The following is a 27,657-nucleotide window of genomic DNA, read 5'->3' as shown; positions in this document are numbered from 1 at the left end:
AAAGAAATAAACTTCAATTCAATCTCCCCAATTCAATCTCCATGATCATGTGCTTCCTTTGTTAGCTGTAATGGTTCTACGACCAAAGGGCTGAACCATATGCGATAGGAACCCGGAAACGAGGGCAAAAGCGCATGCATGTCCTACAAAGCCGGCGGAACTTTTATCTTGATATGATACATTATCTTCCACTATAGATGGGTGATGTCGATATTTTGATGTTTCGGCGTTTTGATGCTTTGGTGTTTTGATTTTTCGGCATTTTAAACTTTCGGCTTTTTATACTTATGGCATTTTGATTTTCCGGTGTTTTAAATTTAGGCATTCCAATAGTTCGGCCTTTTGATTTTCGGCATTTCAAATGCCACCCCGATCGCATGTGTGCCGTTGAGTTCCGTTGTCCGGTCAACAGCTGAATACGCGCGCCGTTCATTTGATTACACAACAGACCTATGCCTGGACCCGTGTATCTTGAGATAAGGCGTTTCGTTGTTTGTATCGTAATAGGAGTTCCCCATTCTTTTCGTTCGCCGGTCTATGTTGTTGGGTTTCTAATGAATAAGATAATGTGCTTCCGAACACTCTCTTGTTCGTGTTGGCAGTAGTTGATATTCAAAGCAGGTATATGCACGCGTACTACACACGCTACGAATGCACAGACATGATACATTTACACAGGAAGGAACATATACATACAGGCACGCGTGACGCTCGTGTTTGTGTGTAAAGCTCAAGTTTGCAGAGTGACGACAACGCCGCGCCTGGATCTGGCGGCAAGCTACGGGGAAATTGAGAATAGGCGCGGCAGAGGGCGCAAGAGACTCAGTGTGTTTCGCCGAAGCGAGAGCGCGTGCGACACGCGCAGAACGCGTTCTGTAGTTGTTGCGGGGAATTTCGGCGCCTATCTAGCCGTCAGCTTGGCGCGCTAAAACGAGACGCTCGAAGAATCCCAGGTGGTCGAAATCTGAGGAGCTGTACATCACGGCGTCCCTGGCTTTGGCATGCAAAATCGCTGATACTACTGCTACTGCTGCTACGATGATGACGACGACTGTAGCAACACCTAGTAGACGAAGACGGTTCGGCGGAAGAAAAAAAAAATGATGAAATAAGGAAAGTCTGCGACAAGAGATAGGTGTCTGATATGGCGCGAAAAGCGGCTGTAATTGGAGATCGTGGGAGGGACGCCTTCATCCTTACACCAACGCTGTTCACGAGGGAACACAAAAAACATAAAGAACATTAAAAAAAACTGGGTTACATGAGAAAGCGTTACGCCACCGAGATAAAGAGTGATGACGGAGCAGAAAGGGGGGGGGGGGGCATTCCAGGCCGTTATCGTCTAAGGAACAATGCCTACGTGCCGCTTATCTCCGTGGCGGGGCGTGTAATGCGCGATCCCGTTTCCAGCGTACGATAAGTCTCGAAGCTGAGCTAACACCTCGGCACATTTCGCCGCTCGCTCTTCGACGGTTGATGGGCGTTTCTTTTCATCTTGGAGTCTCCCTTTGTGTCCCTGTAGTATCTACAGCCCGTACCAGTACCGCCCATTCACTGCTTCACTGAGTGGTGTACAACCCGTGGAGCAGCTGTAGACGCAACACGGAATGGCGTCTGCCACGACCACCTGCGTTCTTCTTACGGTGCTATTTCACCTCGCGGCGTGTGAGTACGCACGTTTCTTTCTTTTTCCTTCTTTTTTCCCTGTATCAAGGTGCTTTGATGTTACGTCGTTCTTGCTTTGGTTGTTAATGCTCTACTTTGTTTCGCTTGCCCAGACGTATGGCGCCTTTTAAGCTGCACGAAACTGCGAACACTGCTCATAGATGGCGGAAAGTTTCTACACAGCTCTGCCGGATGGTGCGCTGACGGTTTCGTTTAATTTTGTATTTATGTAATGAATTACTTGGTATCTTATTTAATCTTATTAATTTTTAGAGACTCACGGGCTAACCGACTCACTCACTCAATCACTAATCAACGAACCGATCATAAGGCTCCCTAACCCAACAGGTAACTGACTGGCTGACTAGCTATCTAACTGGCCTATTAATTAACTAACTGAATAAATGTCCAAATAACTAAAGGACGGAATGTCTGACTAGCTAACTAACTAATCGACGGTTGGACTGACTGACCAAACAAACCTAGTTCATCACGACTTCACGTACTGTTACCGCTTGGTCACCGTTATTATCGAGCGCTCACTTTCACGATCACACGTTCATCAATAAAGCCGCCGCTTATCTTATCACCCGTTCATTCATCGCTATACCGCGGTCTGTCGTACACATTTAGCAACCTACTTGACCAAAACTACATGGTGTTTTTCGAGGCTGTATCGAGCCTGCGGGCTGCATAACCCGCTGGAGCACCTTTCAACGAACACCTACCCCCCCCCCCCTTTCCGCTCTCCACTTGATTCATGATGAAACAAAAAATTGAGGAAATTGATTTAGCGTTGATGATATATATATATATATATATATATATATATATATATATAGGTATGGGATATGGCACAACGGGAGCGTTGTCAACAAGGATAAATATATTTATTTCCCAACAGTTTCGGGAGGGGACCTCCCGAAACTGTTGGGAAACAGTCGGGAGGGTATAACTCATCCCCTGATGAAGGGAGGGCCCCTCCCTTCATCAGGGGATGAGTTATACCCCTGTTATATATATATATATATATATATATATATATATATATATATATATATATATATATATATATATATATATATATATATATATATATATGCCTTCTTTCAAATAAATTTTCAGTTGCTAGAACAGTTTTTACTGTTCCTTTATTTTGTGCTTTATCAATTTGTTCGGCCGTAACTTATCCACCTTTCTATTGTCAAGACGAATGACTACTAACCGCATTTTCTATCTAATCCGATCCACGCTCAGGTCCCGTAGCCTCCTAGCGTCAGGGATATCATAGCGAGTTCCACCATTTCTCTGCGCAGTCCTTATCTACTGGAGTTTCTTTGTTATTCCTCATCCTTTGTTATCCTTCTTATTCATCTTTCCCGCAGGTCAGCGCGCTAATTCTTTTCCTTCCGAGTGTATCTGTAGCTTATCATTCGCCTTTGGATTGCCTAGAAAACATGCTAATGTAACCCATTTTCTTCATACAGCGGGTTTCATTCTCGTGACCTGGGTGCCCTACGTTATTTGACCTGGATCTGGATCTAAGTGGACTTACTCCTTCGTGGTTTCACGATAATTAACGCCACTCGCGAACATGCGTTCATTGTAAGGGTGTAGCCAGAAACGTTTTTCGGGCAGGGGGGGGGGGGGATGTATGTTCCTGCGTACGTGCGTTTGTATGTGCGTGTTTGTATATACACAAGCAAATTAAAAAAAACAAATCGGGGAGCGGGAGAGTAAAGCCCCCTCCCCCTAGCTATGCCCATGGTTTATTGGACAATACCTAACATCGAGCTGTTTAGTCGCACCAGTCTCGTTTAAAAGTATTGAATGACTCTGGTAACATATATATATATATATATATATATATATATATATATATATATATATATATATATATATATATCGTAAGAACGCTTTTCGAACATGGTCAGAAAGCGCTGCTGATTGGTAGTCAAGGCTTCCGAGGACACGCGAGCCAAATATTATAGCGCAGCAAGCGGCCTGGAATTGACAATAGATTCTCAGTCAGCTGAAAAAATGGCCTTCTCTTCTCTCGACAGATGACTGAACAAGCTCAAAAATCACTCGTCACAGCCGTTGTATCAGCCATTGGCTGATTTGAACATGGCGCGCTCGGTCGTTACTTTGGCCGCCGCGGGAGGCTGCGATTTTGCGCGCTATCACACTGAAAAGCCGCTTATTCGAAGAAAAAAAGAAATACAATGCTCAAGTCCATGAGGCGTGCGTGAAGTGTGTATTGCAGGCGAAAAAGGCCTCCAAGTCACCTCCTTCGGACTTGGCTACTAACTTTTTTAGGCTAGCAGGCAAGTCCCAAAGAGGTTACTTGGAGGCCTTTTTCACCTGCAAGACGCACAAGCCTGATCATCCTTTCAGAGTAATCGTTTCAAAGAGAACGTCATGGCAGCGACATGTAGGAAGGTTTCTTCAGGACAATTTGAAAGAAAAAAAAAGATTTTTCAAGATCCATTTCTCATAAGAAGCTCCTCCGATTTGGTTCAGAAACTGCGGGAAGGTTTTCACTGCAATGTGGTGGGATTTTCAGTAGACGCTGTGGACCTGTATTACCCTGTTTCTTGTGATGGCCATCCATATTTTTGCTGCGAAGAAATGTTTTGAAGAACAGGATGTGCATTTTCAGAATATTATGGGCATGAACTCTGACAATTTTATAACGCTTTCAGAATTTTATGTCGATTCGACTACCATCAAGTACGATGATCAATTCTTAATCCAACGCACTGGCATATGTATAGGTTCATCATTGACACCACTTCTTTGTGACATCTTTTTATCTGTTATTGACAAAAGCCTTTCTGCTAGCTTTGCTTGTTTACCTGTACTCAGAGTGTATCGCTATGTTGACGATTACCTTGGGCTCGTAGAAATAAAAAAAAAACTGGACAAATGTGTTTTAATGACAACGTTGAGGCCGTGATAAACTTCTTCAAAGAGCACTCCTGGGGGCTCAAATTAACATTTTAATTGTTAAAAGACAACGGCATCCAGTTTTTAGACATTCACCTTTCTTTTTCTGATAATGCCCATACTTGCTGGTGCTATTAGCCCGGGAGTGTTAAGAATGTTCTGCCTTTTGACAGTGGGCATTCAAAATTAGTAAAAAGAAGAATCGCCACTACGTGTATTCAGGCCATCCCTCAAAGTCATGTGAGCACAAGGGGGAAGACAGCCTTAAAAACAAGATTAAAAAACTAAGAGACGCTGGGTATCCTAAAAGCATCATCACAACCGTTTGCGAAATCCTCCTGCAGAAAGTTAAGATAAACAAAACAGGACCCAGAGAAAAAAACTTGCCCGCAGCTTCCCTCGGGGGAACACTGAGGAGGATGCGGAGCATATAATTGGTTAACGGGGTGTTAAAGTGCGACTTACTTGGGTCGATGGCTAAATTGGTTAACGTGGTTGTGAAATGGGGTGTTAAATTGCGACTTACTTGGGTCGATGGCTAAATTGGTTAACGTGGTTGTAGGAGGGGGTGTTAAATGAGTGAACACGTACACACGTATGCGAAAGGGCGGCGCTGGTCGAAGGGACGTCGATTCGATCATTGTGTTTGTGGATTCGTTGGAATTCATTTCACCGCGACCTTGGACGTCGACGCGCCGTACAAACCAACCGACGAGCGGCAACTGAGCGAGCGAGCGCCGACCTTGAGTATATATACAGCTCGACGGCGCATGCACTGTCAGCTGTTGAATGTTCTCGAAGCGCGACGCCACATGCGCGTCCACTGGAGAATCAGGAGAATTGTAGATGTCGAACGCGGTGTGTAGAGGAGGAAGGGTGCACAGATGGTGGAGGAGTGAAGCACGCGCGGTGTGTAGAGGAGGAAGGGATGCACAGATGGTGGAAGAGTGGGCGACGGCGCGATGGCGCATGCGCGCGCGTCAGCTGTCGAATGTTCGAGAAGCGGTGCGGACGGCGTGGACGGCGCGGACGGCGCACTACAAGGCGCGAGTATAAGATGCTTCCGCATCTAAAACAGAATGGCCAAAGACTTTTGCATGTTATACCGTACGTAAATGAGGTGTCTCACAATTTGAAGAAAATAGCGAGTAGATATGAAATTAACTTGTTGTTTTCCACCCCTTGCAAGCTTTCAAACGTGTTTGTACTAAACAGCAACAGGAATAGTCAATCTTGCACCATCCGTCACGAAAATAGGTTTACTGAATGCTAATGTAATGTTGTGTATGAGATACCGTTGATATCTGGAAAAGTAAACATAGGACAAACGGGGAAATGCTTCAATCATCGAGGAAGACAGCATGCGTTCAATGTTAAGAATGACTATGGTAATCTCATGGCTGTGCACTGTAAAGAATGTAAGTGCAGTCTTATGTTTCATAAAACACAGTTCTTGAAAAAAAAGCAAGAACAGAAAATAAAAGAGATTTTAGAAGCATTTTTTATCTGGAAGCTAGGCCAAGGAACAATGCATCAGTACACCTTCATTTATCCTTTCCGAGAGAGCGTATTCTTTTCTCAGTTAAGATTATATTATCATGGCCACACCTGTATCGTCGCCCGTGAGCATTGTTTTTTGTACTCTGTATAAAAGTGGTCGTAGCACCTTCAATAATATTCAGTTGACAGTCAGCGCTCTTTCCTGTCCTTTTTGTCTCTTCCTGAAGTTGTCGCGCTGTTACTAGAACACAACCACAATGAACCAACTTGCCCAAATTAAGCTCTTGTTGAGAAACGTAATTTACCCATTGTATTACGCTCAAAATTAATTACCGTTTACTTATTCATATGTCGGGGTACGTAGAGAGAAGGCAAAACTGCTGGCCACTAAGATTAACAGAATCGATTTCAAGAGAAGACAAACGCGCGATGGGGGAAGCGGGAAGTTGGGTGGGCAGATGACATTAAGAAGTCTGTGGCGTAATGTGGATGCATCAGACACATGTCAGTGCTTAATGGCGAAACATGTAGTTGCCGTAGGCAGTCTTATGGCGGTGATGATGGAATTACGACTTTTGCGTGGTAGCACCGCCATATGATTATGCGGCCAGCCGAACTTGGGGACGCTGGATTGATTTTGGCAAGTTAGCTTCCTTCAACACGCATTTTAATATATTGACTCATTTTTGAATAATCATATGGTGCTTTTGGGACGTTAAATTTCACATATCAATCAAAAATCAATATGTGTACTCGTGTGACTCTGCGTGTCGTCTTTCTGTAGAACCGCGTTCTGGTAAGCGTGTTGCTCCTCGTAAGTGAAATGAGCATCTACAAGGGAGGATTGTCGACCATTGCAACGCTATAACAAATAGCTCACAGATAAGGGCGCAAGCTAACGGTTGCTTTACACAAGTAGGTCTCGTCTATGTATACTCATATGTATAATGCTGATCAATTCTTATCGCAGCGATAGCGCGTGTGCGGGTCGTCGTGCCTTGCTTGTTTATGCGCTTCTAATCATGCACCGCACGTTCCCACAGTGTTATCGGATTTCTCCTGGTTTTTACAAGTCGTAGAACCAGTCCCTAACACGTAGAACATTCCACAAACGTTTGCCAAAGCTGGCTTCACCGCATTCTCATAAGCGTTCAGGAGAAAAACATGCTTCAGTGGTAACAGGCAGTCTGACTAAGCAGGGACAAAGCAGGGGCTGGCGAGAATTTGGGAGCAGGGCTGCTCCTGGCCCCCTATAACACCTGTTGGCGCCACCCCTGCCTTTTGCGAACACTAAAGAGAACACAGGTGATAGTCACGCCTTCAGGAGGCAGTCATTAAACTACCACTTTCGAATACTTTTAACTAGCCTTCACATTTGATTAATATTATGCTAATATCTTCTGATCACTCGCCATACTCCCACTGCATTAAAACCTGCCCCTCCCCCACCCCATCCACTGAAATTTCTGCTTCATGCCCGATTCAGGGCTGCTGGATAAATGCCCGGTGTTTCGCTGTTTCCGGTGATTGCCCCTCCTTTTGTTAGCAGATAAAACTCTGGTCTTTAAAGCGCTATGTAGAATATCTGCGACCTGATAAATTCATAAGTGACAACGGCGAAAAGAAATCGTGTGCCAAGATAAGTGTTGTGTAACACTTTCAGTTGCAGCTTGTGCAGCAACGTATCCCGGTACAATGGAGAACAGTAAGTTCGAAAAGGTGCTTATCTGTCGGCCTACTTCATTGGTCGCATGTGTTGCACTGAGAAGTAAAGAGTCACACACTGCCATCTATTTTCCACCGCTTGCTTTATCTTAGTTCCTGTGTCGCGAACGTTACAACAGGAGAAAAAAGATATAGACCATCTACCCGAAAGGAACCATGATGGGATGCGAAGCAGGAGCGGGCGCACGCTGTTGAGCCGGCTGAAACCCTCGTCAACGCGGGTGCTGAAAGAACGGTTTCAAGGGAAACTCGATGTAGCCTTTACTCGAGTAAACGTTTCTTTGAAACGCAAACACGGGAGGCAGGTTGGGTTTTGTGTAAGTTTCATCGCAGATAAACGAGTCGAAAGATAATTTTCAGAATGCGTGCGGTCGAGCGTTATGAGTGGTTGCGACGCGCAGCTGCGACTTAAGGGCCGTTCCACGCGCTAGCCGCACAGCCGCAACGCACGTGCCGGGACCCCTGCCGCACGCAAGTGGGTGACACGTAAGCCAATTGGCGACGCTCTTTCACCCTCTGCTTGGGTGCGGCAGTTGTACCAGCACGTGCGTTGCGGCTGTGCGGCTAGTGCATGGAACGACCGTTACCTACTTGGCATCATTCCAACTATTTTGACTGGGGGAATGCGGTGCGTGGCATGGAGACACGGACGGACAGCGTTACACAGGCTAGTCAAAGAGCTGCTTCACATCTAATAATAATGATAACTGATGGAATATAACGTCCAAAAACCACGATACGATTATGAGAGGTGCAATGTACTAGAGTGCTCCGGAAATTTCAACCAGCCGGGGTTCTTGAACGTGCACTTAGATCTAAGTACATGGGCTTCGAGCGTTTTTGCCTCTATCGAAAATGCAGCCACCGTGGCTTGGATTCAATTTCGTGACCTGCGCGTGAGAAGTCGAGCACTATAACCACGTGCATAATCATGCACCATAACCACGTGACTCGCCTATGCCGTCGTCAGTGCTTGCTTTCTAAATTTCAACCTCGAGTCGGTTCAACTTACAGGTTTGTTTGCACGCTCGTTGCCGCAGTACCGGGCGCATTTGAGGAAACCTTAATGTGAATGAGCTCTTCCAAAACGTCGTGGCACCGATACCCTTTATATTTGGGTGCACGTTAAAGAACCACAGGCGGATGAAATTTTCGGAGCCCTCCACTACGGCGTCTCTCATCATCATATGGAGGTTTTGAGACGTTAAACCCCACATATCAATGAAATCAACCGATACACTTCACTGATAAAACTTAATTTAGCGAAACAACTGGGCGTTCATACTCAAGTGTGCAGCTCACTCAGCGGTCACTTTTTTCTTTTATTTTTTGAGCATCCGTCATTAGGGTTTACATCAAGAGAAACGAAAAGTTCTAGGTGGTCGGGTCAACACTCGCATCACCTGGTCGTGATGGCGAAGTATACTCAAACCGGAAAGTATTGGGCTGTTTATTGGGCGAATCTGATTCCAGGAAGAGAAAGCGTCTAAAGTGTAACGATAGTGGTGGCCACATTCATCGGTCGTCGAGAGAATACATTAGATGCACAGTCTCATGAATAAAAGGCATCTCGCTTTTTAAACATGCATGATCGTTGTTAGTTGTGTTAGCTTCAATACAAACTCGACTAATCGTGTCGGGTGCGCAATCTTATCGGAAAGTTCTAAAGCTATCTCGATGTCTCCCCGTGACCCCTGCCCACGGCTCCCGCCATGCCCCAGTAACAGTTTTCTTGTGGGAGAAACCCACTCGTTTAAAAAAAAAGAAAAGCATGGCTCATCCCTCTTTTTAGGAATCGGTATAAGATGAAAGTGAAACGTGTATCCACAGAGGTAGTTGAGCATTATTATCGTACATTGATTCACCGCGAAGCAACAAATGCAACAGCAACAAATTGCAATTTCAAGCGAAGCAGCCCGAAACTTGCAGCGCGCACCTCAAGCAGAAGGCGCGCACGAAATTATCATACATAAGACGAGCGCAGACAAACGACCGTCACGACTCGAAACTTAAAGCACGCTGCTCAAACAAAGAGAAAGCCGCACGAAATGTACGTAAAACTGTACGCTGGACCGGCGCGAGCGACTGTCACAATTCTTATTTCTTCGTGCGTGAGCGGCACGCTCCTTTCGTAAACGCGGCCAAGGCTGCAAACGAAGTGACCTTCGCTCTCTCCTTAGCCACTGTAACTTCAAATCAAACTTGCGGTGGAGGCACAAGAAGTACATAAACGCCCAAACTTCAAGATAAGCACTCGCGCGTGCGCGTATAAGCGACCATGCCGTAGAAAATATCTACGTGCACTTTGACCACACCATGCGGGCGCGTCGCAACGCGCAAGGGGGGGGGGGTGGCGGGTGGCGGGGCGATGACATTTACCCCCAAATGCAGAGATGTTACTTGACTCGCACTTGACCCATTCTTGACTCAAGACAGTCTTGCCGCTCGCCATAAATCGTTCTCGAACACGGAGGAAAGAAAGGTAGGAGAGGCCCTGACGTCACTCGTTGTGAAGCCGCGATGAAGCCGGAAGTCGGCCGTATTGACTGGGCGAATTCTCCTCTCTTGTTTACATCCGAATGTAAAGCAGAAGGCACGACTCTCTCTCCGGCTCCGAAAGCACGAGAGCTGCGCAGCGCGTGTCGTGACGATCCGAAACTAATGGAACGGGGCTCAACACTCTGGACCAGCGCGACATCTTCGGTGAAATCATTTCGTCCGAGTATTGACAGCGAGTAACAGCTCACCGACAACGAAGCAAGTACTAGAGAACACGCGCTAGATGCACTGACAACGGCGAGTGTTTTCACGTCATTAATTCAGCAACTGTACAGACAACACCATCGGTCGTGCGCCTTCTTTTATACGAGTGCCCAACGCTTACCCAACGCTAGAGGGGGGCCTTACCTAACGCTAGAGCGCCTCGATGCGCGCGCCCCCTGCTTAGGTAGAGTGCCTCGAGCGCGCGGGCATCAAGGCATCCTACCTAACGCGCGCTCCTCGCGCCATCTCGCTACTGATGACGAAATCATGCTGAAGTTACTGAGCTCTTGAGACGGCCAACGGTACATGGTGTGTATAAATGGCTCGCCGTTAGTAAACTAAGCGACATGCTCTGTGGCGTGTAGTGGTTAGCGCCGCGCGCTCCAGAACAGGAGGTCGCTGCCTCAATACGTATTAATCGTTCTCGTTTTTTTTTTTCTTGACAATCTGTAAATATATGTTTTACAACGTCATATCCGCGACAGAAATGCGTCAGCGGAGCCTTGGTGGACCCCGGCAAAAACACTTTCGTGTTAAAAAAAGAAAAGGAGTAAGCGTGCGTTTGTAGTTCTTTGAAAGCTGCAGTTTATGTAAAGTATACGGACGGACATATATGAACTTTCAGCTTTAATGAATGAAATACAGTAAAACAAAAAGCTTGTTAGAAACATCTGGATCTTTAGTCGATTGGTTGGTTGGTTCCTCAACAACATGGCGCAACCCACCTAGGGGGATAGGCCATGAATGGGACGGTGCCTTGCTTTTTAAATTAACTCACTTCTTGAAAGGAAGTGTTGAATTCGTTAGGTAATATAGGTAATAATATAAAAGTGTTGGATTTTTAAACAAACAAAGAACCTCACGAGTATGGATCAATTAAAGTACAACATACATAAATGTACAGGCAACGAAAGAGACGTCGTACAGCACGCACTTTGTATCCTGGAACGCCAGCGGCCGAAAACGGTGTCCCCATGGGTTTGACGCGAGTATAGGTTGCTGCTCCGGGACGTCCGAGCACGCTATTGTCTCGCTTTAATTCCCCTACCCCTTCCCCCCTTTATGCCGGATCGCCAATAAAATTGTTCGACTCACTTACTCAGGCAGGAGAAAGAGTTATACAATCACTAAACGACGTTTTAGCTGAAGATACAGAACATATAGGAAAACATCTTAGTTACATCTGACTTAACATATGCAGGCCAGTATTTGTGGGCCTCTGCTCAGGCGATCCGACAGGGCCCACACAATATGTGTTGAAAAGCAGTTGGAGACTGTGCGTCCCTGAGGTCGCAGTTGTGGGCTGTCCGGCTGGCCGAGGACGCCGCCAGAGACCACGGGCTATGCCGATCTCCCACTAATAGCCGGACACGCATTAACGCCATTAAGCCGAAAGCTTTAGCTAATCAAACGTGAAAAGCGACCGTGGACGGCGTCAAGACGATCGCGAGGCAAAAAACGGTCAGCTCCTGATGACGCCTTCATATGACGACATTATGACGTCACATATAGCAAAACGTGTGACGTCATCGCGACTTATGATTATGTCATCAGATGACGTGGAAGTTCACTTGGTCAAAAGGAGGCTGATCACGGAGGCAAAGCAATAGCGCGATAGTTGCAGAAAGCTTTCAACAGCATAAACAGGTGAGAAAGAATTCAAACGTGACCCATTATTTAAGAGAGAACTCGAACGAGTGAAGACAGCTCAGGGGCTCAGGTCACGGTGCGTTTGTGGTGTCGATGGTCGTTGGAGCTTTTTTTTTTTTCGTTTGCCGCAGGCCAGAAACCGGGACTGCCGTACCTGCCTGCGGACTTCAAGATGAACGTCATGTTCAAGTCGTGGTTCGACGACAAGCTCTACTCGTTCACGGTTGCCTACACCCGCCAGGGCCAGGGTCTGGGCAACCGGCTGTACGTCTCCCGGACGTCTCAGGGGATCAGCTATATCAAGCTGTACAACTTCGACAACGACGTCCTCTACGTGGCCGACGGTGAACAGCGCACACAACTCGCTCACAGTTTAAGGGAACACGAGGAACACAAAAGTAACACTAAAGAGAAAAAAAAATGTTTCTCATATTTGTAGCGCATTTACTCGATTGTAACGTCATTGTGATTGTAACGTGAGTGGTGACTTTTCATTGCGTCTAAGAAAAAAAACTTTCAAAAATTGCTGGTGCTGCTGCCGGGCTTGAATAAGGTCGTGGCGTTGCTTTTTCTCGCATTGAACTCAAATTGGTCGATTGGCCAGTCCTAAAGTCAATCGCAGTGTGCATAAGTGTGCGTGGTACACAGAAGGTTCTTCGCTATTCCTTTACGTTACACACTTAACAAAATATAGTGATGACGCCGACACCTTCCGTGACATGCAGAATCAACGAGACAATGTCACGTGACCACACTTAACAAAATATAATGATGACACCGAGATCTTCCGTGACATGCAGAATCAACAAGACAGTGTCACGTGACCAAGGGCATTCCGGACTCGGAGAAAGACGACCCGTACTTTCCGGTGAAATTCCGTGTGGATGCCAAGGGGAGTAAACTCTTCGACGCGCCAAACTCGCTCATCCGTTTCGATGGAGGCGACAAGGTAACGCGGGTTCATAACTCACTTGCTTATGACGTCATTTACGACTTATTAACGCATATTGCATTAGCACTGGCATAGACAATGCTGGAGACATTGTTCATTTTTCGCCAAGAGTTCGAAGACAGCCATATTAGATTTTAATTTTCGCATATATTATTTCGAAGTTGTTTTTGTTTTTTTTTGGCTGAAACAAATTAAAATGAACGTGTTCGTATACTACGTTAGTTCGTCACTTTAAACCTTTACAGGACACTGATCCGTGGAAACATTTTTGGATACATATATGCGCGCGTGTTCGTGTGCTTGTGTCGCTTTAGAGTGTACAGAAGTTATGCCTTATTACCCTAACAGCAACAGATCCAAGGAACGCCGATCGATGCTGACGAGTGGAGAACGAGCGCCACTGTCAAGTTACAAGGGCAGAGCTATGTGTGCACCACCACTGTAGTCTGGAGCAGTAAGTGCATGCCTGGAAATCAACGGCATTGCTTTGTATTGTAACAGCCATTGCTCAAAGACTCAAGTTAGCCGTCGCCGTGACGTTCGGGGTAAAATACAAGTGCATGCAATATCATCCCATTCAGCTCAGCGATTTGTGGAATTGAGGAAGAGCGCGGAGAAGAATGCACCATCCTCTTGGGCGCGGGAAGAGAGAGAAGGCTGTGATAGCGGAGGAATCGTAAAGGACTAGGAAGAGATGTCACGTCACGGGACAATCTTTTGGATGAAACATAGGAAGTTTGTAGAGGCCTCGCCCAGTTGACCATAGCGGGCCAAATGATGGCATTGAGGATAAATAAATAATATCTCTCAATATCGCTCATACACTCGACAATGTTTTCCGAAGGTTGTCCGGCTCGTGACGTCAATCTGGAGTGCACGCCCATTGACTCGTCCGCATGTGGTTTCAAGAAAAAAATGTGGCAGACTTCTATATAAAGTTGCATCCGACCATAGTGATGAAAAATTTAAGGGACAAAGATGATTTAGTTGCGTGATAGACAAGCTCTCCTGTTGGTTATACAGTCAAGAGTTCAACGAAAGTTTGTCTGGTCAGGCATTGAATGAAATGAAAAATGGTCACTGACCAAGTCCAAACTTTCCGGAACCGCGCACAGGTTCCTTGTTCACTGGGCTGGACTAGAAGTGGTTGTTAATTTAAGGAAGCCAGTAGGGGACGCAATGACCGTGCGCTGGTAGCAGGCATAGTCCCTGTTGTGATAGCTGGCGTTGACTGGATGATTAGAGATGGCAGGAGCCGGCGGGATGACATGTTCTTTTCCTTGGTGATGACAGAGGCATTGTTCCAGTCAATGGCATGATTATGTTCATGCACATGCTCAGCGATGTCATTTGTCGTGTGACTGTTATTAGTGGCGCCACGTTTCTACTTGGCCAGTGACCGTGTTTCATCTCCCATTGGCCGGCTCGCTTTGACGTGCATCTGCTGCGAGCGCCCAATCTTGTTCAGGATGTGTACCATGTACTCGGCCCTGGATAGAGGGATTGTGCGGAGTTAGAGAAGGTTGACCACGTGAGCTTGCCTCCGAGTTGAGGTGGCCGATATTGTTCGATTAGGTACGAACTGTGGGAGGTATTCGCACAGTGGAAAAGGGGAAGGGTTCCTCGAGCCCTAATAGAGCGTAAAGACACTGTAGCGAGGACAAGTGTGGCAGGATCAGCCGCTTATCCTTTCTCATGTGTCTCCACTCTACAAATGATGTAATTACGAACATCCGCACAAGATCGCAAAACATAACTGATAATAATGAGGGAAACACGGGAGAACCGCAGCTTTTTTTTTTGTTTCTGCCGGCTTTTCTAACTTACAGGTTTGTTTATACGCTCGTTGTCACTGAGTGTAACTAGGGTAAGTTGATTTTGCTGTCACGCTACCATGCAGAGAACGGTGCTATCACTCCAAACTGCGACAACAAGGCCGCGAACAAAGGCGTATGCCCTTCCGTGCCCCTGGACGCCCTGGTGACGTGCGACGATGACAAGGCCATTCGTTACACGTTCGCCGACTACGTGGAGAACTTAGATTACACAATTTTCGAGGTAAGTGCTCAAACACTGATAGAGTACACCTAGACGGGCTGGCTGGACGTCATTATGGCGGGAACATACAGCGCTAGACTCGGGACGGTGATAGAACGACAGACTTTTCAGGAGGGTGGACGTTTACACACGTGGTTATAGTTCACCGTACTTCAGAAGTCCGCAGCGCATTGCTCGAACACAAGACAATACGAGGCCTGGAGAAGTACCTTGTCCTATCTTCATGAACGCCAGCGCGAGCAACAGTGAAGCGCGACGCTTCATAGAGGTCATGATGGGCACTGTGACCGAAGTACTGCGCGTGTACGAGCTGGTGCGTACGGTGTTCTTGGGTTATAATACCGCCGTTCCCCCCAGCATACACACTGAGAGCATTCAGTGCAACAGGTGACCTCTTGGCGACGAAGAGTGGAAGAATGAGCGACGATATGTTTGAAAAACAACTTCTGTTGAAAGTTAACGGCGTGCAACACTGTATTACAGTAGCCGCAATAACCCTGACAACATTCACGCAAATCTCCAAACATTCTCTCAACCATACAAGCTTCTGTAGTTCCTTGTAGTCGGAGTAAACTGGTTTTATTGTGTTGTGGCGATAAAATTTTCATAGAAGGTGTATAGCGGTAAAAAGATTCATTACGTTTTCGTAGCTCCTCTGTTACTTTTCCGAAGCTGCAACTGACCTCTGTAATCAATCAAACTTTAAACAAATTACTCGTGATTGCAATCGGTTACTAATATTGTAATAACGTGTCTATGTCTGCATAAGGCCGCGAGTCAGCCAAGATATCGTTCTTGTGTGTAACGCACGTTTCGTAATGAGACGAATAGTAAAGACACCTTCCAGTTTTAAAGACGATAGTTTTTTTGGGGGATACTTCAGTGCAGAAAGTTTGGTTTGTCTGTCTGTCTTTCTGTTTGCCTGTTTGTCACCCGATTCAGCAACCCGGTGAAAGCTGGAGCCTGCTCAACGCCTACACAATTTGATTTGGTGGCTGCGTTCATAATTGTGAACATTGTGGATCGAAAAGTACATATTACTCAAATCTGGGGCGCAACATCAGTACGTAAATATTAGGTAGTGTGTTTCCTTAATTGAAAAAAAATCATAGATACGCAATCTTAAAAACCGTAGTGTGTCTTAAGCTATGCTGGCAATGCGATGCTACGAACGAAAAAAAAAAAGAGTGTTTCCTACGTTTCGCTAAGACGACATGATGCTGCCATCTACCAGTGGCTATGCGTTCTTCACAAGCCTTCGTTTCCCAACATTACTGCCAGATGACGCCCATATATCACGCAGTGTAGAGTTACTGTATAGTTGCGCCACTGTTTTCCCGGCGCCGCTCACCCGGCTTTTGACGATTCCAGCAAGGCTATTGGTCGCGTGCCATCACGTGTTCATAGTGGTTCAAATGCATTGCGGAGAAGCCAACACTACGCAACCGACGCCGATGCTTCGCTGTGTTATGATTGTGCTGGCGCCCTTCTCACAGACACCATGTGCGTCCATCACGGACACTGGGTGGGTCATTCACCGACACTGGGCGCGTCCCACAGAGACGCTGGACGTGTCTCAATGGAGGTGCTGCGCCCTCCTCCTTCAGCGTCTCGACGCCTGTACAAAGCCGGCGCATCTAGCGTCAGAGGCTTCCTCTTCTTCATTCTGTACATGCGTCGTAAATATAATTTTTTGTTTCCTTCTGGCTGCATTTTACCTTGCCACAGTCTGGTTCCTCCCTGCCCAGCGTTGACCATCATAACAAATAAATATATAGCGAAAAAGTAAAACAAGCAACGCTAGTACTCTGAAGCGCAAGCGCAGCTCCTACGCGGGTGGTGCAGTGGCTTTTCCGCAAGACTTTTGAACCCAAGATGGCGTATCTTGGCGCAACTCTGCTACCTAAAGGCGTCATGTACAGTAACTATAACGCAGTGCCATCGGATAGAACACTATCGTCTTTCGACAACATTTCCAGCGAAACACGATGGTACGTGGCCCATTTTCCCCCTTTCCTTCGTGGTTTTGTTTCCGAGTGGCCCTGAGTTTACCATGGATTCATACCGACTGGTCCAGCCAACATGAGTCATGCTGAAATGGGCGTCTTCACATATACTTACAGGAGCCGGTGGGATTCTTCTGCGAGGGAGCCGAGCGGGCGCGGCTTCCCGAACTTCCACGTGTCTTCTCGTTCTCTGCCGAGACCAAGGTGGCCGACAGCGAAGACGTAGAGAGAAGCAAGGTTGTACTTACCGTGTGTCTGTCTTGAGACGGTTACTTGTCACGCAATTTTTATTTTATTTTCAGGACCGCATCCTCCTTCACATAAGTGTCAGCGCAAGCCTGTTATGTCAAACGAACATTATTCTGTCGTAATTTCATCTTCTAAAGTTCCTATGTACGCATTCTGAAATGCGACTAATAGGCAGGTAAGGATTACCTCCTCAGTAGGGGATTTGAAGTGCCCCAAAATAATGCTCTTCTATGTCAATGATTATTGCGCAAGCGAGATCGCCAGTTTGTTAGAGTCGATTTTTATGTCAGCTGTCACAACGAATATCGGATCTAAAAGACCAACTTATTGTCCCAGTGTTACTTCGTTATAGAGAAGTTGGACGGCTGAGAACTATACATTCGGCTGTTTTTGACGCTAATTGGTTAAATAGAAGACTAATAACATATAGTTTAATTGTTAGATAATATACGAATTGAACTATACGGTCGCCTATGTATAGGCGACCATATAGTTTAATTATTAGATGAGAACAGGAGATTTATTGTATTCGTGATACTTTATTGTATCACGAAAGGCGCTCTTGTTTCTAACATGGCAGTATTTTTCGCGGGAAAACCAGACAGCGCCAAATATTTAGGAAAGGGAACGCAACCAAGAGAGATGATTATTGTTATGGGAGGTAAAAAAAGAGGGCTTAGAAGGTTTAAAGAATGCTCGTCTTATTGTCCTGCGCATTTTTTTCTAAATCGCTTCTCCGCTCGTCTATGCAAGATGTTTCAAAAGTGTTGTGGGATAAACCGTGTTGTGGATAACACTCCACATAAGGTGTATTTCACATTGAATTTTACCTATTGATTATACTCTTGATTTACTCCTCTCTAGCTCTTCCTACGCTTTTCTCTTCCGTAAACCGACCCGGGCACGGGTTCGCGTTCTGCCCTTTTCCTCGTCGTCTTCTTCTTTCGTGAGCAGTTTTTTAAACGTGAAGCATTTCTTAGCGAACTTCGGTGATATAGCAAACTTTGGAAACGTATCTATTTATCTATCCGCTTACGTTCGGGTGCCCTCGTGGTCACACTCTTAACTTGGCGTGAACCAAACTTAGCATGGGAGGGTAAAGTGGTTTGACGAATATGACGCGCTAGTCAAGACATGAATAATGTCACAATCCTGTCGCGTACGTCGTCATACACTTCCCGCCATACAGTGGCACATACCCACGGGCGGGTATGTGCCGCTGGTATGTCGGTATGTGCCACAGGTGATTGACACTTGGTATCTACTCAGGAACGACGAGAACACACATGGGCAATTTTGACGCGCGAGCGTCAAAAAATACCCGACATTGGTAGCGTTGACCCGACGAATGCAAAGAATAAATGCACCGTGAATAAATGTCAGGGTCCAAGCTGGAATCAACCCCAATCATTCTGCGTGGCAATGAAGCATTTTACCACAGAGCTAAGCCAGGTCTCGGAACTACTTTTCAAATAGACGCTAATCTTCGTGAAACTTCAATAGTATGGTTGCAGTGCTGCCTACACAATTCTATAAACAATACTTATGTACTCCTTTTATACAGCTGTCACGTTGGGTTAACGTCAATTGTGGTTAGCTGCCATGCGGTGAAGCTTATTTATGTAGCAGTGTAGAGGGCCAGCATCTTTGCGAGCATTAGCGCTTCATATCAGCTTCTGGTGTTGCTAATACGCATGATCCAGTTGGCATCGTTGCGCAGGTGCAAACAACTGGTTATATAAACAATTGCAGCTCTTCGACACATGTCTGCGCGTGCAACATATGTGCATATATTTAGCGTCATTTCATGGCGTGTCGCTTAATTAACAAAAATGCGACACGGTCACCTTCCCTCCGCATGCTTTGCGTAACGTCAATTCCCAGCTATACGTGGGATCTGCCAATTTTTTTTCCTCGTCTTGTACTTCTTTTTTCGTGAGCAGTTTTCTGTATATTTCTCAGGTGTGGTGCGACCTTCCCAGCTTCCTGGTTGCCCGGGAAACGTACAACGAGGATGCCGACACGCCGGTCTTGAGGGGCGTCTACGACTACTACACGGGCAAGTTGTCATATATCCTACACACAGCGTAGGCCTGAACATAGGCACGCGCAGGGTTCCCCTTCGGGGGGAGGGAAAAGATTTGCCACAGCACCCCTCTTCCATTTTATGTCGGTGCATGAGGCTGACTTTGAGCCTCATACACTGACTAACTAGGTCGGATCGGTTGTCTAGAGCAATGCGCTCAGTCACATTCCCTTCTCTCGCAGGCATGAAATATCTCATCACTCCAGGCTCGGGCAAGTGTCAGGCCTCCGTGATGGAAAAGCAAGAGTTGACTGTCCCCGAACCGGTGGACCTTGTCTGGGGAGCGAAGCACGACTACGCATTCCAGAAGGCTGGAGAGGTACGCCAATCGTATTATTTAATGGGTCGATAGTAAATACGATATACGTTTCTAGCGCAAGAAACCAGAGGGCAGCGCCAGGATATTTGAAAGCTTGTTTAAGGTGCCCTAAAAATAAACAATAACTTGATTTATATTGATGAACTGCACTCAGAGAACTTTAATTCCATATGATTCACTATCACGAGTTTATTATTAGCGTAGAAAGTCAAGGTTGAAGTGTCCTTAAATTGTGCACCGAAATCTCCGCGTGGAACGTGAAAATTTCAACGAGATCTACTTTTTCTGAACCTTCGTATGCTAGGTATGTGGACCCACAAATGATTATGTATCTCGTTTTTATCAATGACAAGCTACGTAGGATCCAGTAGGCGCCTTCAAAGTATATGACGTCAAGGGGTGTTTGGTGTGCGAATCGCAGGGTGGCGTCTGCCCCCGTATTAAATGCGAAGCATTTCTTAGCGTACTGTGCATTTCTTAGCGTACTTAGCATTTCTTAGCGTATCTATCTATCTATCTATCTATCTATCTATCTATCTATCTATCTATCTATCTATCTATCTATCTATCTATCTATCTATCTATCTATCTATCTATCTATCTATCTATCTATCTATCTATCTATCTATCTATCTATCTATCTATCTATCTATCTATCTATCTATCTATCTATCTATCTATCTATCTATCTATCTATCTATCTATCTATCTATCTATCCGACCGACCGACCGACCGACCGACCGACCGACCGACCGACCGACCGACCGACCGACCGACCGACCGACAACAACAACAACAACAACAACAACAGCGCTAGCGCGATCTGTACAGCACGAAAGAAAGGGGCTCAGCGATTGGTGGGAAGTGCTGCCGCCGAGTATCGCGATATTTGTCAAAGAGGCAGTGCAGCGTGTTGCGAGACGCACCCACCCCACTCGCCAATATTGTTGTTCTGCGTTCCTTCATGTCCACAAACGTAATTCACCAGTGCCCGGCTATGTCCAATCAAACCTCAATTTCATGAACATGAATATAACGAAAGATCGGCTATAACAAAGTAAATAAAAAATAGCCTTGCAATAGATAGTGTTCGGAATAACCTTTATGCCGAATTTCCGGATATAACAAACTTATTTTATTGTAAAATGCAATTTTATTATAATGAAGTTTGAGTGTACAGCTTCGTTGTAATAAGAATGTGAAATATTGCGTAGAAAGTGTTTTTTAGCTGCGTGCATTGCCGTAAGCGGTGAAGCAGTGCTGCTCATCCTGTTGCCTTCTGTCTTTGCAGAGACGTTGCCGGTCCTGGAACTGCGCCGTATACGCAGGCGTGGCTGACGCCAGCGCGGCCCCCGAAAAGTCCGTGGTGTCCAACCTGTACTACGCCTATGTGAGTAGTGAAGCGAATTCAAGCGCGAGGAAATGCCTGGGAAAGCTTCGCTTGTAAGACCAACGGAACTACAGCCAAACTATATAGCTATACATGTCTGATTACCATGCTCCAGCTACAGATATCACTGGTACGCTACAGGTATCACACCAAAAGTCAAGGATGCAATCAAACTGGAGTCAAGAAGGAACTGTGATTAAAATCGGATAATATTATCGTAGGCTCGAGAATACTTGAAGACAATGTTGCCTTAGCGGATTTAAGTCAACATTTGCAATCACTAAGCTAATACATTAGGCGAAATTGCGCAAACTTAGTTGGCCAATGCCAGCCAGGACCACTGACCATCGGCTATAATTTAGTCATATTTAACTAACATTGGCAGTAACTTTAATTAGCCAACAAATAGATAGTCTTGACAAGTGCATGTAATGACACAACTGTTTTCGGCATGTGGGTGGGAGAGGCGCAAAAAGATATTCGAGAGTTTTAGTTTAGCGCGCGCAAGGCGATACGTGCGCAACGGCTTGCGCGCTACGTACGTTACACCTGAGGCTGTAGCGTACGCAACAACGGACACATGGACTGCGCCTAAGCGCCAACACCTTCGTCTTGAAGTGCTACTTGGCGCCATCTGGTGACTAGACAATAAACTACACTAGGCAACCTTAGTTGACACGAGTCAAGACATGAGACATGACACTGTGGGGAAACTTCTAGACGCCTAAACCACCACCAGAAGAAAGACACACAGGGAAAGAGCGTCAACTTGCGACTGATTTATTTGCAGGGGAAACGCAGGAAATATATAGCCGCACCACACATGCGCAAAACACACTATACTTCACCTAGATGACCACAAATAAAAACTGAGGACGATCAAAAGGCATATCTAATCAAGCAACGAAGCGCGAAAATCAAACAAAGACATGCGCAAAATCACTGACGTGTCACTTATACACAAGTCACCTTTTTCCTTTATCCAGAACGCTTCCATTATTTCACGGGCCGGTGCATCTGAGCTTTTTGCGAAGACCGAAACGTTTGAAAACCTCGCCTCACAAGAACAGGAACGGCAATGTGCAGGCAAATGTTCTCCTGAATTATTTGAAATTGAAAGGTCGTGTTCCCTAATTTTGACGTTCAAACACCGTCCAGTTTGTCCGATGTTAACTCGGCCACAACTAAGTGGGATTAAATACATCACACCCACCACGCAAACCTCATACATCGATGCGTGTATTTTCTCACAGGGGGAGGCGCTCGGTGTTTTAGAAATACGTGGGCATAGGCCAGCCAGCTTTCATGGCGCAGAAAAGCAACAGACGCATTGTTCCGGTTCGCCACGTTTTTAAAGAGGCCCTGAAACACCTTTTCGAGTAGCCATGGAATTAAATCACTGGAAAAGCGTATTACCTCACAAATTGAACGCCACAAAAATTTTAAGAATCCGTCCAGCAAGATCGCAGTTACAAAGATTTATCACAGACTGCAATCACATTCTCTCTTCTCTCGTCCCAACGAAAGCGCTGGAAGCTAAGCAGGGAGGGGTGGGAGGGGAAAACAAAAACGAAAAAGTCACTCATGCCTCGTGACCTTGAGCATTTTTTTTATTTTAATACGCGGTTTTACGGTGCAATCGCACGCGCTCGCGTGTGCAAGTGACGGCTTCTCGCGGCGACCTCTGTACCAACCAAGCGCGCCATGTTCGAATCAGCCAATGGCTGATAGATGGGCTTACTGGGCTCATTTTCCGTGATTTGTCGAGAGCAGAGAAAGCTATTTTTAGCTGACTTCGACAATTTATTGTGAATTCCAGGCCGCGCCATGAAAGCTGGCTGGCCATGTCCGCGTATTTCTAAAACACCGAGTGCCTCCCCCTGTGGGTAAATACACACCTCGATGTGTTGGTTTGCGTGGTGGGTGTGATGTATTTAATCCCACTTAGTTGTGGCCGGGTTTACATCGGCCAAACTGGACGGTGTTTGAACGTCAAATTCAGGGAACACGAGCTTTCAATTCAAAATAATTTAGGAGAACATTTGCCTGCACATTACTGTTACTGTTCTTGTGGAGCGAGGTTTTCAAGCGTTTCGGTCCTCGCAAAAAGCTCAGATGCACTGGCCCGTGAAATAATGGAAGCGTTCTGGATAAAGGAAAAGGTGACTTGTGTATAAGTGACACGTCAGTGGTTTTGTGCATGTCTGAGTTTGATTTCAGCACTTCGTTGCTTTATTAGATATGCCTTTTGAATGTCCTCAGTTTTTATTTGTGGTCATCTAGGTGAAGTAGTGTGCTTTGCGCATGTGTAGTGTGGCTATATATTTGGTGCGTATCTCCTGCAAATAAATTAGTTGCGAGTCGACGCTCTTTCTCTGTGTGTCTTTCTTCCTGTGGTGTTTTAGGCGTCTAGAAGTTTTCCTCAGTATGACGAACCAACTTGCCCAGCAAGAAGTACTTCTAAGTAAGACATGAAACTGCGGACATTACGGGCGTTGAAATGCATCTCCTCCAGCTCCTGTATTTTCACAGCGATAACATTCCATTGCACGGGGTCCGCAAACGGATTTAAGCTCCTCACGTAAGCAAGGAGCTCCGAATCGAGGGCAATCGTCAAATGCACGTGGGATTTCCTCACAGTCATGAGAGTACTGCTATAGTGTACTATATTATCTAGTACACTATAGCACTGCTGCTTGTGCTGCTGTTGGTCGCGGCCATCTTGGTTTTCGTGCTCTCACCAGGGGGAGATCTCGCGAGAGCCCCTGCTAAGTGTGGTGTTTCAGTTTCGGTTTTAAGCAAAGCTAGTTTCGGTTTCATGTAAAGTATTTTCGCCCTTAGGGGGTGCTAGCCTTCGCATATATGCGCGGCATTTTATATAATAAAGGAGTTCCTGCTTGGTTACCGGCTGCTGCGTTCTTCTTGTCGGCTGGCGCTTCAGCGCCGTGCCCTGTGTTCTCCGTGTGGCGCGTCCGCCGCACGATACTACAATGGCTGTAGCGTGCGCAACGTAAGAGCCGACATCTAGTGTACGCATCCCTCGCGTGCGTAAACGCCCCCATCTCTTTTTCGTACAGCGCATGCGCAGCCGTTGTCCTTCTCGGGCGATGCGTGCGCTAGGCCGTTGCGCGCGCTGAGCTAAAACTCTCTATTGCCTGCAAGATCGCGTACACACACATAGGCACGCGTAAGCACAAACTGGCATTTCTTTGTTTTTTTTTCTTTCAGGAGAATGAGATGAAAGAAGCTACGCTACCCGTTTACATGGAACTTTTCGACCAAGCCCAGGTGAGCACGGTAGTGCGTTGCATACACGTATAGTGAGCGTCAAAGCTTCGGGGACCGCCTGGTCTGAGAAAAAATTGTTAATTTTCCTGCAGTTACTGACTGCATTCGGTCAATCTTGACAGCGCATGTTGTTTGCACGTTTTGCGTGAAATTTGAGTTATAAAACTTATTAGGGTGCCTCGACGGGCGCGCCCCCGCTCAAGGTGCTGCCCGTCGAGGCACCCTAATAACTGCTTCCTCCGCCATTGATGTGCCTGCAGCGTCTTCGCCGAGCTGTAGAGCTCACGAGTCGGCTTTATTGGGCAGGTTACGCCTGCATGTTCAGTTACTCAGGGCTGCAACCATTCTCGTTCAACTAGTGGGCCACTACGCACCAGAGCGACACCAGTATGCTACGGGAGTGGCAATGGCGGCCGCAGCAGATGTCTTCACTCTGAGCGGAGGAGTGGGCATCGAGGCACTCTAGTCAGATGGATGGATGGATGGATATGGCTGTACCCTTTATATCGGGCGGTGGCTAGCGCCACCAAGCCGTAATACTTACTGAAGAAAAAACTAGATTTATTTTTTTCCCTTAAATAGTGAGGTTGAGGATTCGTTCTTTGATCGAAGGGTTCAATTTGCACTCGTGCCTTGACTTTAGCCCACAGATAACCTCCTTCTAGTTAATTCAACCCGCTTAAAGTCTATTTTGCCCTCACTGTCCCTAAACCCCAGTGCTTTGAAAAACTCTGCGCCATCAACCTGAACTACCGGGTGAAGCCCTTTACAGAACATTATCAAGTGTTCGGCAATTTCTTCTTCCTCTCCACACGCACTGCATAGTGTGTCTACCCCTTCGTATTTGGCCTGATATGTCTTGGTTCGCAGTACTCCCGTCCTGGCCTCAAACAGTAGAGAACTACCCCGAAAATTATCATAGATCCTTTCCTTGGCAATTTCCTGCTTAAAAGTTCGATATATCTTTAGTGCGGACTTCTTAATCATGCCAATTCTCCACATGTCAGTCTCCGTTTCCTTCACTTTCTTCTTAACCGATAGTTCTTTTTGGTTTGGCCACCTGCCGTTTTCTAAGTATTTACCAGTCAATTTCCTGGTTCGCTTCCTCTATTTTGTATCGACATTCTTCATGTACAAGTAACTGAAAACCTTCCTAGCCCAACGCTCCTCCACCATTTCTCTTAATCGCTTCTCAAATTTTATCTCGCTGCTAGCTTCCCTGCCCTCAAATAATGTCCACCCCATATCACCTTGTACTCCCTGATTTGGTGTATTCCCGTGAGATCCTAAAGCAAGCTGTTACGACCGGCCCTGGGGAGCCAAGCAGGAAGAGTTTGGGGGAGAACCGGTTCTTGACCGACGGTGTCGTCCACCCCCACCTCCCCATTCGGGTTCCTCCTCTCGCCGGGAGAGCTCCGGGGTCTGCTGTGCGTTCGTGACCATATTTGGTAACATTTTAGGGCGCCGTGACCATATATGGACCTCGTGTTAGGTTGTGCCACTCCATGTGTTGTGAGGTGTGTTTCTCCCTCTCGTGGCCGAGGTGCCGGAGACACCGTATTGGCTGACGATGCGGACGGGGCGCCCAGTGTCAACGGCGCGGCGATATAAAATGCCGAAGACGTTTTGTATCACACTCACTCTTCTCTCTTTGGGTCAGTTGACCACTTCTCCACATGTAAATAAATCTCTGTTGTTCGTTCGGGCACTTCTTCTCGCTGAATTGTTGGACGATGGATCCTGCGACGGGGCCAGCTACCGAAAACGAGACCGGCAGGACCCGGAGTCCCAACAACTGGATGGCAGCGGCGGTATGCCGATAACCCCGAAAGCGACCACTGGACGGAGTGAGCCCGAAGTTCAACAACGGGACGACAGGAGAAGGAGGACACGAGCTCATCGACTTCCAGAGGGAATCGAACGGCACTTCTGAGAGGCACGACGCCGGAGACATGACTGCGAACTGGGTGAGTGCCGGCTTTCTCTGTTAAATTTTACCAGGCATTTACTCTATGTGTTAAGTAAAAGCTGGTAGAGAGGGGCTGTCTTGGTCATTGGGTTAACAGGTAACTTGCGTCAGGCAGAAATTGTGTGATAGCTTGGTCAAGCTCTTTCTGTCAGTGGCGTCAAGGTTAACAGTGACAGGGCAGGATTCCGTGTAAGAGCTTTTGAAGCTTTATTTGTAGACTAAGTTAACGGAAAACTTGCGGCAAGGCAGGTATCTAGAGCTGTCGTTGCCGTCAAGGTTAATTAGTTGCAGGACAGGAATCTTTGTGGAACAGAGACAGCGGTACTGGAGGCAGCCATGAATCTGAAATCCCCGCGAAAGTCCATGTTGTTGCTTCTTGCAAGTGAGTTGAATCTGGAGGTGTCGGACTCTCAAAGAAAGCCAGAGCTGATAGAGGCGATTCTCGCATTGGGGGCGGAGGATGACGAGCTGTCAGAATTTGTCGAGGAGATTCAGGAGAGGCAAGCGGCAGAGGCCGAAAGAAAGGCGGCCGCGGCCGAGGCCGAAAGGAAAGCGGCAGAAGTCGAGGCAGATAAGATGCGAAAGCACGAGCTTGAAATGAAGCGCCTCGAGCTAGAGATTAGCCATAATATTAGAACAGGAGGCAGCGAGGCATCCGGTACCGCAGAGCGGGTCAGGTTCAAAATGACGGACCTAATGAGATCGTACAAGCTAGGGGAGGACATTGGGCTGTTCCTCGTCAACTTTGAGAGAACTTGTGAAAGGCAAGGTTTCAGCCAGGATACATGGTCTCAACGCTTGTTGTCCCTACTTCCGGGGGAGGCCTCAGAAGTAATCGCGCGCCTCACGAAAGAGGAGGCTGACGAGTACAGTAAGGTAAAGTCGAGCCTTCTCAAGAAATACAGGTTGTCAGCGGAAGGTTTCAGACAAAAATTTCGCAACGCCGTAAAAGAGAGCAATGTTTCATACCCGGAGTTTGCTTACAAGTTAATGGCCAACATGGGGGAGTGGCTCAAAGAGGCAAAGGCGTATGGGAATCATGACAAGGTGCTCGAGTGTATCGGTCTGGAACAATTCTATCAAAGGT

General features: G+C 46.6%; 1 protein-coding gene across 1 annotated transcript in view; it reads left to right on the top strand.

Annotated features, from left to right (window-relative positions):
* Positions 1 to 1,470: 1,470 nt before the first annotated feature.
* Positions 1,471 to 27,657, top strand: part of LOC119163702 (uncharacterized) — a 76,975-nt gene continuing 50,788 nt past the window's right edge. Inside the window, exons 1-10 of the mRNA XM_037415764.2 lie at positions 1,471 to 1,665; positions 12,384 to 12,596; positions 13,053 to 13,201; positions 13,553 to 13,658; positions 15,105 to 15,262; positions 17,386 to 17,505; positions 19,480 to 19,576; positions 19,786 to 19,922; positions 21,215 to 21,313; positions 24,542 to 24,601. Coding sequence (XP_037271661.2) covers positions 1,608 to 1,665; positions 12,384 to 12,596; positions 13,053 to 13,201; positions 13,553 to 13,658; positions 15,105 to 15,262; positions 17,386 to 17,505; positions 19,480 to 19,576; positions 19,786 to 19,922; positions 21,215 to 21,313; positions 24,542 to 24,601 — 1,197 coding nt within the window. The 5' untranslated portion in view covers positions 1,471 to 1,607. The remainder of the gene's footprint in view (positions 1,666 to 12,383; positions 12,597 to 13,052; positions 13,202 to 13,552; positions 13,659 to 15,104; positions 15,263 to 17,385; positions 17,506 to 19,479; positions 19,577 to 19,785; positions 19,923 to 21,214; positions 21,314 to 24,541; positions 24,602 to 27,657) is intronic.

Source organism: Rhipicephalus microplus, chromosome 9, assembly GCF_043290135.1.
Source record: "Rhipicephalus microplus isolate Deutch F79 chromosome 9, USDA_Rmic, whole genome shotgun sequence".
Lineage (NCBI taxonomy): Eukaryota > Metazoa > Arthropoda > Arachnida > Ixodida > Ixodidae > Rhipicephalus > Rhipicephalus microplus.
Note: the sequence above shows the minus strand (reverse complement) of the source record. Positions and strands in the feature narration are given on the sequence as shown.